This window comes from Cyprinus carpio, chromosome B2 (genome assembly GCF_018340385.1).
Source record: "Cyprinus carpio isolate SPL01 chromosome B2, ASM1834038v1, whole genome shotgun sequence".
Taxonomy (NCBI): domain Eukaryota; kingdom Metazoa; phylum Chordata; class Actinopteri; order Cypriniformes; family Cyprinidae; genus Cyprinus; species Cyprinus carpio.
The window spans coordinates 1,909,081-1,925,165 of record NC_056598.1 but is presented as its reverse complement, the minus strand read 5'-3'; the positions used below and the strand labels follow the sequence as shown (position 1 = coordinate 1,925,165).

Here is a 16,085-nt window from a genome sequence, read left to right as displayed (position 1 = left end):
AAAAGTGGTGTTCAAATTCATTTGACAAGCTAATTAAAACTTCAAAATAAACTTCAGTAATAAGGTAAAATTTTACAATAAGGTTTCATTTTTGGGCATTATAGAACTACACTAGTTAACAGTAACTAAGAATTCATCAAATGCATTTTTAAGATCAAAAGTTATTTAATGAATGAACATATTATAAATCAATATTAACAAAAATTAATAAATATATTGCTTGTTATTACTTGACATTAATACATTAATAATGTTTTCTATTTAGTCCTGTTATTTGCTGCATACAAATTGTACAAGACATTAACAAAACTGAGTTTTGGGTCTGTGATTAGATTCATTATATAAAGGGTAAAAAATGATATCAGATTAATTTAAATTTTACAAAGTAACTTTGTTCTCTGTTTCAGTGTTGCATAGTTTTAGCATTTTGCCTTTCTAGGTCAGTGCATGCATTACAGTGTGCTTGTTAAATTGTAATTACTTTGGTGGGGCTATTGAACAACATGTAATAATAATGTGAAGCATATTTTAAAAAATATATAACACAAACACATTTTCAGCACTGGTTATATCCTTTAATATGTAACCATACATTGAATGCTGAATAAATAATCTTTCCATTGATGTATGTTGGTGTTTAACATGAGCATAAAATATGTGGACAAGTGTTACATGATGTATTGGTTTATTTAGGATCGGACAATATTTGTTTGAGATACAACTATTTGAATATCTGGAATCTGAGGGTGTGCAAAAATATCAAAATGCTGAGAAAAATTGCCTTTAAAATTGTCCAAATTAAGTTCTTAGCGATGCAAATTACGAATCAAAAATCAAGTTTTGATATATATACGGTAGAAAATTTCTACTAAATATCTTCATGGAACATTATCTGTACTTAATATCCTAATGATTTTTGCATAAAAGAAGAATAGATTATTTTGACCCATAAAATGTTTTTTTTTTTTTGTAGTTTTTTTGGCTATTGCTAAAAATATACCCCAGCGACTTAAGAACTGGTTATGAGCATAAAATATGTGGACAAGTGTTACATATATTAACTATCTGCTCAGCTCAAGAATATAATAAGAAAGCTCCACCTCTCTGTGCTCAGCTGATGAATGTAAGACGCATGTGTGAGCTGCAGACGCAGGCGCTGAAGGAGCTGTTCAGTGCAAGGAGATAATCAGACAGCTCCTCTGTAGAGCACTTCTCAAGGCAAGATGTGCTGTTTATTTTTCTTGGCGGTGGAAGCGCTTTGGCAGTGTGGTGTCGAAGACCACTCCAGTCACTTTAAACGCTGCGGGTCAAGGGTCAGAGTGCTTAAAGTGTAGCAATTGTACTCTATGACAGACTTGAAGAGGCATAATTGTACGATAGTCAACCTTCGATTGTGAAAGCGATAACCAAAATAGCAGAGAAAACAAATGGATTTTAAAGCATGCACATTCGCAGAATAACATGAACTTTGCTTGTCCTAACAGGCCGTGATGTATGTGACTCCCTAGTATGGATGAGCTAGTGTACTGTACTTCTAGTTGGACCTGCATTATTCATGATGTTACTTTCACTTTGAGGTTATTAGGTTTTCAAACACTTCAAAACGTACTACAGCCCATTTCATGTCCACTTCATTTGACTCGCATCCCCCTCCCCCCTATCCTGACATGGTCCCAAAAGTGTAAGGTCATTATTAAAATTGTGCATCAATTAAGATAAGGAAAAATGACTTTCTCTGTCTGGCCTTTGAAGTCTGTGGTTTTCCCCTACGCTGCTGTTTCAGAGCAGACGCTGAAGAGGGGGTCGAGCCACGTTTGGCATTGACTTTGATCTTGTAGTCAGGCAGAGAGTTTTTTCTTTGGATGATCAAACTTACCTTCAGAAGACAACACTCGTGGTTTAATGCTGTTTTGAGAATGCCGCTTGGTTTTTCTGTTGGTGAGGGTTTCTGTCAACTAATTTTATTTTTGACAATACGTTTTGTCACAGAATTGGTCATAGATGATTGTGCTGTTAATTTAGGAACCTAGGATTAAACGAAAGGGGTGAGATATCTGCAAAATTATATTATGTTGCTTTATGACACTTTCAAATTGAAATGTCCATTAACTGAAAGAGCATTACGTTGTATTACGTTGGTTGTTTTGCGGCAGTTTGACAATGAAATTTCCAGTGAGTGGTGATAAAAGCACATTCAGTTTTATCTGAAACAAACAAACAAGAATCTGGCAACATTTACAAAATTCGCTGTTCGCAAATGAAATGTCCGAAAAGTCCTGCAAAAATTTCAAAAATTTAAATCATTTGAAATCAACATGAAACCAACACGAAAACTCAAACAAATAAAAACAACAAAAGCAAACAAAAGCAAATATTGGATAGAAACACATTTTGCTTCTTTTCAGCTGTTTTATTGAGTATTGTGACTCATGTTTCACTGGACTCTTAACTGAGCACTTTGCATTGCAAGTACAATACTTTACCCGGTGCGCTACCAAGCAAGTTTACTATATTAGAAAAGTCATGCATATGGAGCTTATTATGTGATGCAACCACCAAATTGTATCAAAATACAAATTATGCACAATGGTAAAAGTCTTCTGTTGTCATAACAGTATTGTGCAAGGAACAGCATGAAATTAAGTATTCATTTTTTTCAATAATCTGCCCTGTTATCACAATTTGTATGAAAAGAAATAAATGTTGTTGGTGTTTTACTGAAACTAGTGTTCATTTCATCTGGAAAAGGCAGTGAATTGTACATATTGGTATGTTTTTGAAGTTTTGCAAAAATGCAGATAGAGGCATGTTTTTCCACTGAGCCTGGCTGTATGTCATCAGCCCTGTTGGAGCGCATTAAGATAAAGTGAAGGTCTCTGCATGGGTATGTATGCAAGATAAAATGATTTGTTTAAGATTTTGTGTGTGTGTGTGTGTGTGTGTGTGTGTGTGTGTGTGTGTGTGTGTGTGTGTGTGTGTGTGTGTGTGTTTTGTGACATATCAGGACCACAACTTTGTATAATGACATGGGTATGACACAAGGTATTACAAGGAGAGAGGGTGACTTATGAGGACATAACCCATGTCCCCATTTTTCAAAATGCTTATTAACCATACAGAATGAGGGTTTTATTTTTATTTATTTATTTATTTAATTTTTTTTTTTCATGTTTTGAGAAAAATGCACAAAGTTTCCTGTAAGGGGGTAGGGTTAGGAGTGTAGGGTTGGTGTCGTTAGATGAGGGAGGAGATAGAATATACAGTTTGTACAGTATAAAAACCATTACGCCTATTGGATGCCCCCATTTTACCAAAAACAAAAAACTTGTGCTGTGTGTGTGTGTGTGGTGTGTGTGTGGTGTGTGTGTTGTTTAAAGCTGATCCTGAATAAATGACCCTCATTTTTGCTTCTATATTGACTTGAATATTTTGGCAAATTTTAAATGTTTAAAGCTGATCCTGACCCTGGACAGACCACACAGATGAATATGCACACACACCCCCACAGACATGGTGGTGACCTAAGATATGCTCAAAAATGTCCTAAAGCTGACAAAAGTTGCCGACTAGTCTTACATTTCTGTCCTCTTGAGCAGTATGTGAATTACACAGGGAATTTACAAAAGCTTTTCTAGCAAGGAAGTGCTGCTTTTAATTGTCTGGTGCAACACACACACACACACACACAGTGACTTTAATATTTTGACATGATGTCTTCCACACTCGGCAAAGAAAAAGGAAACCAAACTTAATGGTAGCATGTAAACAAGAACTCTGCCTAACCAGGTAAAGGAGCTGTTGACTGAGTCTATCTGAAGTTTGTGTGTGTGTAAGTGTGCTCTTGATTTCTGGGGGGTTCCGAGAGCAAGAAAGAAGGACAAAGAGAAACATGGACGTTTGCCATACCTCACTAACATCAGTGAGGGACTATCAAGTGTCCATTTCGGCCTTTGACCACTGGCATTGGCATATTACTGCATTTCTCGTAGATTTTACCTTCCGTCTTACCTGTAACTTAAGCCAGTATTTTGTGCAGTGCACATTCCTGGAGACATTATAAAAAGGACGATATGAGTGAACTCTGCCAAATGTTTCAATTGAGCAGATTTAATTTAAGCATTTCTCCAGGACCCCCACCCGCTTCTCTGAGTTTCTCCACTGTGTGCACGAGCCCTTTCAGTGAGGTCGGTTCAATTCGATAAAACAGGACGTATTTGGTTTGTCTGAGGTTACTGCTGTGGCCCATAACTGGATCCATATGATGGCCATTGTCTCTGGTCATAATTCCTAATAAATTATTTGAAACATGCATTTGTGCATATGACATTTTCAGGGTGGATATTCTGACACTTGTAGCTTTTGATGAATTCATACACATACTGTTCTCTGATTTGTCGTGTACACTTACAGACGTTTTTGAGATCTCAAAAGGAGACACATGAGATTTCTTGCAGGAGACACATCTGAGAAGCGGAAGACTTTAGCATAAGATTTTCTTTTTTATCTAATGTGGAAATGAGCAGAATTGCCAGTGTATCCTCAATGGGAGCTGAGCGATGTGCTCCAGCAGGGATTGTGGGTTTGACAGCGGAGGAAAGCAAGCTGCGATAGCAATGCAAAGTTAAAGAATGTTGAACTTTAAGTAAATGAAAGATGAAATCTGCCCGGCAGCAGTCAGTCGCCTTAAGATGTCGGCTGTGACGTCTGTCATGAGCATTTCATTTTTAATCTGCTGGATCTAGTACTTAAATCACATTCTTACATATGGCATAATTTAAAAGTGCAACTTTTAAAGGTGTACTTAAGTTAAGAAACACTCACTCTCTTTAAGTACACTTGAGTGGTCTTTTATTTTATTGCACTTATAATTATGCTTTTATCCAAAGCAACTTACATTGTACAAGGTACAGGTTTTTCTTTTTATATCAGTTCTTGCTTCCCTGGGAATCAAAACCATAAAGTTTTTGTTGCTAGCACCACAAAAATAATATACCGGTAAGATTTAAAGTACACTAGAAGTGCACACTTCTTTTTCAAAAGTGGCTAATAGACACCTTAAAGTCAAGATGAAATAAAAAATGACCTTATTTACTTTTCTAGTAGACATTCCTGCTCTTATTTTGAACAATTCAGCTGTGCATATTATGCTTAAAAAATATATATATAATAATAATAATAATTGTCTGTAATTTTTTATTAAAACGCTCCACTTCTGCAACTCTGATTTTCTATTTCGGATGACTTTTCCAAGCCATCTTCTCTTTTAACTTCTCCTTGCAGCTACCTGTCATTTGGAGATACAATTAAGTCCCATTCTTCATGTTTTTGATCGAGTGTCCTGTTTCAGTTGAAAATACATCAGATCAGTGAAGCTAAATGGGTAATAAATGCATGTTGACTTTAACACTGACTCTCCGACTGTGTGTGTGTGTGTGTGTGTGTGTGTGTGTGTGTGTGTGTGTGTGTGTGTGTGTGGTGTGTGTGTGTGTGTGTGTGTGTGTGTGTGTGTGTGTGTGTGTGTGTGCGTGCGTTCGTTTATGACACTCTGCATGAGGAGGTAAATCCTGGTTTCCTGGTATTCTGGACACAGACACAGATCATAATCAGAGTGGAAACATGAAATAATCTTGAGCAGAGAAAACCCCTGTACAAATATCTCCGGACACACGCATACATGCAGTCAGAGGAAGCTTTTGCTTCTGTTTGTCACATCTGTAAAATCTGCTGCAGTCACTCTCCTGTTTATTTTAAGTGAAGGTTAATTTCCAGAGATCGGTTTCATTACCTCTCATACAGCAGCACTGATGCATAGTTTTAACCACAGTTGTTTTAAAGAGAATTATTTTAAAACAATGTATTTCCTTTCTGTGTGTTTCTGTACTTCAAATCCCAAAGAAAGCCAGCAGTGGGTGGTAGGCGAAAATGCTCTATTATGTATGAAAATACAAAAATTATGTATCTTGCTGGTACTTTGCGAGATGAGTTTAGGATGTTTATTAAACTTGTCCATCAAAACATTTCCCAGCATTTTATACAAGTATGACACAAACTATCCACCGCCATTGTTCTTTTTAGTAAAACAAACATGGTATTTCTGACCCATGTGCTCTCTGGCTACTGACAACTTTATTTATTTCATTTTTTTTTTAAGAAAAATGATAAATAAATAAAATGAATCCCCATCTGATGCCTTGTCCCAAGATCTCTGCACCTGTATATATAATGTATTTCAAAGCAGAAGAAGAGATCCAGGCTCAGATTTCCTGCATGTTTATACTGATCTTGCTCACAAAAACAGATCCTAGACCCTTGAAGAAAACTGGTGAACATCTGCCTGGGACTGTATGTATAAATCTCAGAGTGCTGATTATTATCAATCCCCATATAATATCTTATTTACGAGCACAGGAAGAGAAACCTTATCCTTGACTTACAGAAGTACTTATTTTTAAAGATGAGGTTTATGAAATCTGATCCAATATACAATAGCACTTCAAAGTACTAGTTAAAATCTAACAGAAAAACAGCAATATAAATATGTCGTGCATATATTTAAAGTCTAATAGTATTCTCGCTTTTTGTAACGATAGGCAGGCGATAATAAAGCTATATGAGCATAACCTTGTTGTATCAGTGACCTATAACCAACCTTAGCATGAAATAAATAAATAATAATAAAATAAATAATAAATACATTTTATTATTTGATAGAAGCAGCATTTAGTAATACATTTTATTATATAAATGGTGCGCCGTTAAAATGAACCATGTGCATTTAAAACCCCTGAATTCTAACCTTTTGTAAATTTATTAACTTATGATTGTTTATTTGCAGTGTTACCATCATATATTCCCATTATAACCAAAATAAGAGGAGACTATACTTAAAAGGACACTCGTATTGAGAAAACGAGAAAAAGGCATACGTGAAAAGTATGAAAGAAACTCAGTTTTGAATAGAGAACCGTGCTGAAAGGGAGAGTCTAAAGGCCGTGAATTGTATTTCAGAGGAGACTGGATATTTATATAAACCTTAACCGTTTTAAAGTAAATATCACTTAAAATGTGAAGTTTTTTGTCGTTACTAAATGCTGATATAAAACTATATTTATTAGTGTCATTAAATATTGGTCCTGCATACACACAGCAAATTAAAAATAAACTTCATAACGAAGGAGCTACTTAAATAGACTTTGATCAAATGATGCTGAACGGGGGAAAAGGCATTTATTACATTATTATTAAGCCATTTCATGTTCACACATTCGTTCGTTTATTTATTCATTTATTATTGTTTTTTTTGTGTTTGTTTGTTTTTTTAGGCTACTCTAAATAACATTTCTTTCGGAATGCGAGTTCATTTCAATATACAGATCCATCTCTACTTTTAAACTCGTGCAAATGTGTTTAATTAAGACATGCTTAAAAGAGACAGTGACTTTTTGACCCGAGCAAAAAAAGCACAGGTTCACATGCAGGTTTCATTCATCAAGACCTCTCACAAATGATCATGTTTTCCCCTCTCTGGCTGAGGTAATTAAAATAGGAAAGGGCAGCCAAGACGTCAGGGGGGAAAATCTGATCGTAAATTTAAATTGGAGACAAAATCTTCTATGTCAAAGCAGCAGAATCGAGATATTGAGGTAAAAGCGGCTATAATTAGAGCGGCTGCACATTGCGAGGTGGGCTGAGGGTCTGGACTCAAGGCGAGTCTGTGTTGAGCTGCGCGTTTTTGTGCCAGGGTGCTTGGGTTATCCAAAGGTCGGTGGGCTCGGCCATTTCCCTTAAGTCTAAAATCACACTGGTCTCTTTATTCGCGCAAAGAGCGCATTCTAAATGTGCAGGAGCCGGCGATGGGCGTGTGGGATGTATGTGAGAGTTGCAGACTGGATGGAGATGCCAAGAAACGGCGACTTGCTTCTTAAGATTGGTTAATTGTTAAGGCTTTAAGATGTTCAGTTCAGCAGGCCGGCCAATGTCTGGAAATGCGATTTAAATGTAAGCGTGTAGTAGCCTACAACTTTGGTCTAAATTTAAATGTTTAGTAAAATAATAATAATAATAATAATAATAATAATAATAATAATAATAATAATCATCATCATCATCATATATTTCTGTTGTTTTTTTAATTAAATTAATTCGATTAAAACCTGTTGTCGACTCCACTTCGTTTAATTCTGTAACCTTGAACTGATGAGGTCGCGTCCCAAAAACTCTTCTGCAGAGCTTCATCCGCGGGGAAGCCATTTATTCAGATTAAATAGAAAAATCGTGGGTTTCGAAGCACGCTAAAAAGGAGGCAGCGGGGTGGGATATTTTTTCAGGACAAGTCTTTGAGCCTTTAACTGGCAGTTTGACTGTCAGACAGAGCCTGAGTCTATGTGGACTCCTAATTGAAAACAGATGGCGCTTTGAGGTTGGGCTCTGTGCAGCAACTGTGAGTCTGAGACGCTGCTCTTTTCCATTCAGCCTCAGCTCTCAGTCAAGCATACAGGTGCACGGTGTGTTTCTCTCTCCCTCTCTCACCTCAACCCTTCTGTCCTCACTCAACCGGGAAATGGAAACGTCTATACCGACGCGGATTGATCCAGAATGTGGGTTTGGTTTTAGCGCGTGACCTGGGCGATGCAAATAAACTGCGTGTTTGTGGATGAGTGTTTACTATTGATCCAGTTGGTTAGCTTGCAGTAGTATCCAAGTTGCATTAGACTAACAAGTCTAAATAATTAAAATTATACCATGTTATAAAATAATTTGACGCTACACATTGTTGCAATAATTATACCGGTTTGTAATATATATATAGAACATCAGACAGGAACAATACGCGTTTCATTCATTCATACAAAACTGTACATAAACGGCTGCATTTTCTAAATACATTTAAAGGATAATACAGAATTAATTAACGATTTATATATATATATATATATTAAAGAGCGTACATATTCAAAACACTCGAATTACCGTTTCGTATCCGCAATGATATTTTTTCAATTAATACATGTCTGCCTGCCCATCCTCAAACAATAAGTTAATCATCTGATTTGCGAGATCTTTTGTTTGCTTTTCAAGGTGGTTGAAAAACAAAAATACTGAAATATGAACACGTGTGATTATATAATAACATTTATGTAACACGTATGTCATTATCTGTCATATTGGTGGATAAAGGTACAGACAGTATTCTGCTGTAGCAACAAACTCTTAAATATTGCAGATAGCTTTATTGAAAAATCATATCATATCTTTTAATTTTTTTTTTTTTAAATGCATTTTACACTGTGTCTTTGATAAATCACATTGCCATGAGCGGATAGTCTCAGCAGACCAAAAGCGCCAGCAACTTATCACGAGCTTGACACTGAAACGGATATATACGTAAACACAGCGTAATATTCTTCATCTGTGCAATAACGAACGTAGACGTCAAAATAAATATAGTTCAGTAGGTAAACAGTTTAATAGATCAGTTGACCAGAGTTGATTTGAGGGCGTGATTCTGCTGGAGAAAAAAAAAAAAAAAAAAAAAAAAAATACTTGCTCTTCTTGACTGACACAAGATCATTAAATTAAATCATATGAGCATTTCCAATCTTTAATCATTTTAATAATTTAATTTAAAATGTATTACAACTCTGTATGGTTATACTTCGTCTATAAATTGAGATGTTGTCGTATTTTTTATGCAATATACCAATATGGTTTGTTTTCTTATGTAAACTATGTTTTCATTTGCATTTGTTTGATGTTTTTCAGTGAGCCACAGTGTAACGCTGTTGTGGCATTTATAGAGAGATTAGATCTTGTCCAGTGCATCGATTTACGCTTCATATCAGCAAAATCAATCGCTTGTGCCTGTTCTGTCAAGTGAAATTTCATAAAATGTTCTTGCTCGTTGATATTTTTCTCCTGTAGCATTAAACGGAAATTAAAATTGGGATGTTTTGACACCAAAGGAATGCTGAAGATGTCGCTTTTTGATGTCTGATTCAAATCCATGTGGGAAGCTGTATGGATGTGCGTACAGAAATGTAGGGGGAACCATTTGAAGGTGGACAACTAAAAACATATTGTATTAAAAAAAAAAAAATGTTGATATGCAGAGTAGACTAATATCAAATAGGCTATATCAAAATGGCCCTAAATATCTGGATACATGATAACATTTGAGCAACAGAATTATAAAGAAACAAACGTGCTTGAAATCCGATGTCTATAAAATAATGTTTACAGAGATCGTCCGGATTGTGTAGCATTGTATTACTAAACATCTTTAACATTTTTAAAGCACGTTTTAGAACAGAAAAAGCATTAAAGAAAAACATTTTACATAAATTGTTGCAAATATTCTTTTGGAATTGATGTTTGGTTTACGCTTCAGCAGCCGCTTGCATGTTGCTAAAAGTATCGCTCGGCTATTTTCTGTTCGGTGGTACATTTTGAACATGATGAATTGCATTTCAAGTTATTATTAGAATGTTAAAATTAAAAGACGATTAAGCCTTTTGCTGCGTAACATGTAGGCTATTAATCTTGAGTAAAACAGCTATGTTGCGTTTCAAAAACGAGAGCTTGCACCGCCTGAAACCCTCCAACCTGGAGCCTGGCGCGGGAATCAGGATCTCTCTCTGTCCAAGAGCTCGAATGAAAGTCTGCATGTGGAATTTCAAATGAAGGCCTGCGAGCAACAAAACAAACTTCTCTTCACCTGGACTGTCCTCTAACTCAGACCGCTCTGTTCTGTCCGATAAGACTGCATGCTCGTGAGGGAGCTGGAAATCATGCAGATTTAAGGGACTGATCTGGAGTACAAAGCACGTTCATGTCGCTGTTCTCCTGTGGTATTGTTGATGGTGCTCCTTATTGACCCCCGTCCCCCTTCTGTTTTTTCCGTCTCGTGAAAAATGATTCCTGCGCACTGATTGAATTTTATTCCTTCCTGACCTGGCCCGTTCTGTGAGGGCGCCATCAATCTTGGGCTTAACACGACGTTTGTTTATTACTCGGGAAAGGTTCTAATGACTTTTATGAGCATGATTACAACTTTTTTTTTTTCTTTGTGGGGAGAGAATGCGCTGTGAAGGCCAAACTTCATTGTGACCAGACGCACATGCGCTGCACAAATTATTTGTAAGCTGTAACTAAATTGTAAGGGTCATGTTTTATATATGTACAATTACTGATACTGAAACCTGTTATTCTTATTATAAATAATAATAATAATAATCAGCCTTTGCCATGATATTATTATTGGCACCAACAAATGCTCCAAAATTGGTATGAATATTTATGTTCATATCTGTAGATATTATGTCTATGAACGTTCTGAAAAATTAGTGTGGGTACTATTTTAAAGTAAACTTTTAAACAAATGGAATATGGGCACATTTACCATCCCGAGTGAACGAGGCAAACCCGGGACATTTTGTTGAGGCACGCTAGTTAATTGGCCGATTAATTAGCCGCTGTAATCAACCGCTCGAGATGAAAATATGTGAGGCAATGAGAACGTGTGCATTTGCCTTCAAGGTCTTTTGGCCTATAACTGGGCCGCAGACTAAAATATAATATTGTCTGTAATAATAATAATAATAATAATAATAATATACACAAACTTAAACATTTCAAACCAGTTTAAGCATCAGTGAGCTTCCATACACTGAAAAAAGGTAACATCTCAGTTAACTGGTTTCATTCAAGTCAAAATTATTATTTAATATCTCTGAATCAACCTAAATACATTAATTTATACCGATACCAAAAAAAAAAAAAAAAACAAAAAAAAAAAAACATAACATTTCATGGGTTCAATCAGAAATAGCTTGTTAAGATAACAATTGCAGGTAATCACTTTTTACTGTTGCATATTCTTCACATTTTACTTAATTGTTTGGAAAATTTAATAATTTAAAAGCTGCTAAATGTTCGTGGCATCACATCTCAATAAAATAAAGAAAAATAGAAGAAGATGCTATTCGCTTATTCCCAAAACAGCATTTCTGAATAAATGTGAATCTAGAACTAAACACACGGGCATTTTAGTGACGTGTTTCTTTAACCTGACTGGTGGATGTCCCAATAAACGTCAGACGATTTAACTTCATAATCTGCATCTTTTATTTTTTTATTTTTGTATGGTACACAGGAGTTGGTTTTCTGCGTAGGCCTTTTCTGAGGACGCGCCTCTTTAAGTATATTTATGAAGCCCAAATGCTGCGCCTTCTAGAAGTCCTGCTGAATCCTCTAGTGGTGATTTGAGTATCTTTGGCATGTCTGGTATGATATTAACCAAGCTATGTGCAAGTAAACACGTGGACACTGAACACAAGCGCTGAATTACAATGACCAAACACTGTTCCCAAACGCCGCAGGTCAAGACGATGACAGACAGTCCAAGTCTGCTTATGGAGTTGCGTAAGAACAAATTATAGCAAAACACGTCGTCCCCTCACAGCAATTAAAATATAAATTGCATGGCAATAGTTGATTCTTCTGCTACCACTTCTATTGCTCTGTAAAAACATAAAATATTCAGTTGTTGTTCAAAGAGATTTATCTCATCTAAACCTTCAAAAGGATTTTGGTGGTGTAACCTCGATTCGTGAATTTGATTCAGTCACATTAAATAATATTTTGACTTAAACCAAGATGAACTGGATGCTACCACATTAACCACATTTTTAGCTTACAACTGATTTTTATTTTTTATTTGTATTATTATTATTATTATTATTATTATTATTATTATTAAGATTACTATACAGATAATAACAACAATAATAATAATAATAATTGTAATAAGAATAATAAGATTATACGTCTGAATTCCGCCGTGGATTCTCGACAATTTAAATTTTAATTGAACCACGTGATATTTTCATATTTCATATTCAATGTATGTATTTAGTATATACGAAATGAGCGTAAAATGTTGCTAAATTTAGATAAACAAAGTTATGTAATGAGTAATGATAAAAATGACTAAAACCTAGACATAAATAGCATTTAATTAATAGCATTAAAAAAAATCTAAACTGATGAATGCATATTTAGTTTTGCAAGGTTCCATAAAATGCTGAAATATTAATTTGTTTGCAGGGCCTATGATTATTTTCATATAAATCAGTGTGCTTGACCAGAGCGTATTTGGTGCATCAAGAAACTGTGCCACAGCAAAGCCAAATCATTTCGACACGCTCATTTGATCATTTGTGGAGGTTATTGGCACTTTCTTCAAGCTATTGTGCTCTAAATGCATTATTACTCTATACTGCACACAGTTGTGTTCCTGACGGGGGGTTAAGAAATCAGGCGTAGCCTAATTTTAACTCAAATAGCAAGGCAATTTATTATACAAACAATGCAGTTCCTTCAGAGTACTTTTTCAACAAAAGGAGATAATTTGAAAGAATATGGCGTTATACATGTTCCGTTCCTTGTTATAGTGGAACACTTGGACAATGATTGCAGTTCAATTTAGAAACACTTTTTGGTGTTTGGTCCGTAATATCCGGCTACACTTTAGAAATAAATTACTATATGCAATTTACACGTAATAACAAGTCCATAAACGTGTGACGCACGTCAACACAGCCCAGCATATAGCTCACAAAAACGAAGAAGACTTACGTGTTATTCGAAGTAACACTGTCCTTAACAAACCAAGATCAAGTGTGTCTGTTTCGCGTTTGTGTTCGGTTTCTTTTCAGTCCATCACGGGGGTAGAGTCGGTCAAAAGCTATCAGCGTCTCTCGGTATCGAGAACAGAGGAAATCAACAACAACAAAACGAAGAAGGAGAACGAAAAATAGTTAGCTATACTTGTTTGGTCAAAACTTGCTGCAGTCGTACACAAAAGCCCCTGACGTGCGGTATATGGGCTGACTCGGGGGAAACGACATTTGACAGCTGTTATTCCCGTTCACCGGTGAATTATTCAGACCGATTCTCTGCGATTCAAACATCTCTCGAACCGAATGGAAGTTCTGCTGCTGCGCAGGATACGTGGCGCCTAGATGTCCAATGTCTCCGGCCTGGTTTAGGTACCATGACGCGAGGCGCCCTTGGTGCGCATGGTGGCCCTCCTGAGGATTCCCGTGGTTTAAAGACGACGTGGTGGTCGTGATCGAGTAATCGGGCAGAGTTTCGTCCACGGTGGTAGTGGTGGCCAAGTGGCCCGAGCGATCCCCGCCCGCGTACAAGCTCATGGCCTGCATGTTGCAATGATAGGTGGCGTTGGAGGTAGTCGAGATAGAGTTCTGGCTGCAAGGCGAGCTGTACGCAGACGTCGGATTGGGAGAATAGTTCAGGGACAACGTGGGAGTTATACCTGTCCGTGAGGGCGCCACGAGAGACGGGGTGAGCTCGCCGGAGCTTTGTGGCGAGCCGCGGAGGGAGGTCATGATGTTATCCACGCTGAAGCCCTGCGCGGCGGCCTGGCCCTGGTGGTGATGCTGCTGCTCGCCGGCGCTGTCCAGGCTGAGAGAGCGGGTGGAGGGGATGCTGTGCGGGCTACCACTCGATATACTGCTTGTGTCGGGGCTCTCGATCTTGGGAACGGTTCTTAGCGAGGGCGAAACGGCTTGCGGAGGAGTGGATGTGCCGTTCTCGGTTTTTATGTCCCGAATGCGCACTGGCTGCGAGCCTGGCGCCGATTGCTCCTGGTCGCGGTTTGTCTGATTCTGTTGATTCTGCTGGCGAGAAGGCGCTTCCTTGACGTTTCTGTCTTCTTTATCCTTCAAGGCGTCTTTCTTTTTGAAACGCCGTCGTCGGCGCAAAAAGCTGCCGTTTTCAAACATATTATAGGAGTCCGGGTCCAGGGTCCAATAGCTGCCTTTACCGGGTTTTTTATCATCGCGGGGCACTTTGACAAAGCACTCGTTAAGTGATAGATTGTGTCTGATACTGTTCTGCCAGCCCTGCTTGTTGTCCCTGTAAAAGGGGAAGCGCTCCATTATGAACTGATAAATGCCGTTTAGGGTCACCTTCTTGTCCGGGGAGTTCTGGATGGCCATTGTGATGAGCGCAATGTAACTGTACGGCGGTTTTACCATATCCTTGGGCTGCGGCTGCGGCGTGTACGGTCCGTACGCCCTCGCCATGCTGGCAGGGTACTGCTCATGGGCCGCGTGAGAGTACATGCTCATGGGGGCTGGCATCCCGGTGTAACCCCCTCCGGCGGCGGCCCGGTAATAACTTTGGTCGCTGCTGATGTACGGCACGACTCCCAGCGAGTTGGGACTGGAGACGGAATAGCGCGCCTGCATGACTTCTCTCCAAACGGCGCTGGCGAAGAACAGACAAGTCAAGAAGTCTGAAGCAATCCACAAACCCGCTTGAAACGCGCCTCCTCTGAAACTGGGAAGGCAGTCCACCCGAGAGTCCACGTTATGCCACCGTATTTACAAAATGTGACTAGTGGATTGGACTCGCGTACTGGCCACCTCTGTCTGTCGGAGCGCGCATTGGAAAACTTCTGAACGCTAAGGAACGGTCTCTACATAATACTTTTGCGCACTTCCAATTCTTTTCCCCTTTTGCTGCCAGTAAGACTCCTCCCAATAACATCTAAGTTGTCCAATGGGAGGTCGGGCCGGGCAAAGCAAGCGGCCACACACAAGGTTGAAGAAAAACGAGAGGTGTTGGGACGTCCCAGCTCACCCTAGCCAAACACACACTTCTCCAGACCTTAAAGAGCCATACTCTCCGCAAACTAGCCAGCGCGGATACGCACCAGATTGTAAACACTTTAATGATTATAATGCAACATTATGAAACGTTTGTTTATAAATATTTTTGAATGTGTTCCTGAATAATCTTTGTTTTTTAATTTTCTATTTATTTATTTTTTTTTGTTATGTTTTTATTGTGTTAGCTGTATTTTTACTCAATCAAAATAACCCAACTGCAGTTTGATTGAGATTAACTGGAATGCACAATAAATTAATAAAAAAAAAAAAAACATGATTTTCGAAATTGTTAAAAACGGATTTATCTCTTTTTGCAAATTAACTCTCCATATAAATAATAAAAATAATAGCAATAAAATACAAACGGATTCATCACACTCCTTTCCTGAA

General features: G+C 37.7%; 1 protein-coding gene across 1 annotated transcript; it reads right to left on the bottom strand.

Moving 5' to 3' along the window:
* Positions 1 to 13,328: 13,328 nt before the first annotated feature.
* On the bottom strand, positions 13,329 to 15,525 carry LOC122136138 (forkhead box C1-A). Its single transcript, XM_042717696.1, has one exon. It carries the CDS (start codon positions 15,270 to 15,272, stop codon positions 13,836 to 13,838), a length of 1,437 nt encoding a protein of 478 aa, XP_042573630.1. The 5' UTR covers positions 15,273 to 15,525; the 3' UTR covers positions 13,329 to 13,835.
* Between the last annotated feature and the right edge of the window lie 560 nt (positions 15,526 to 16,085).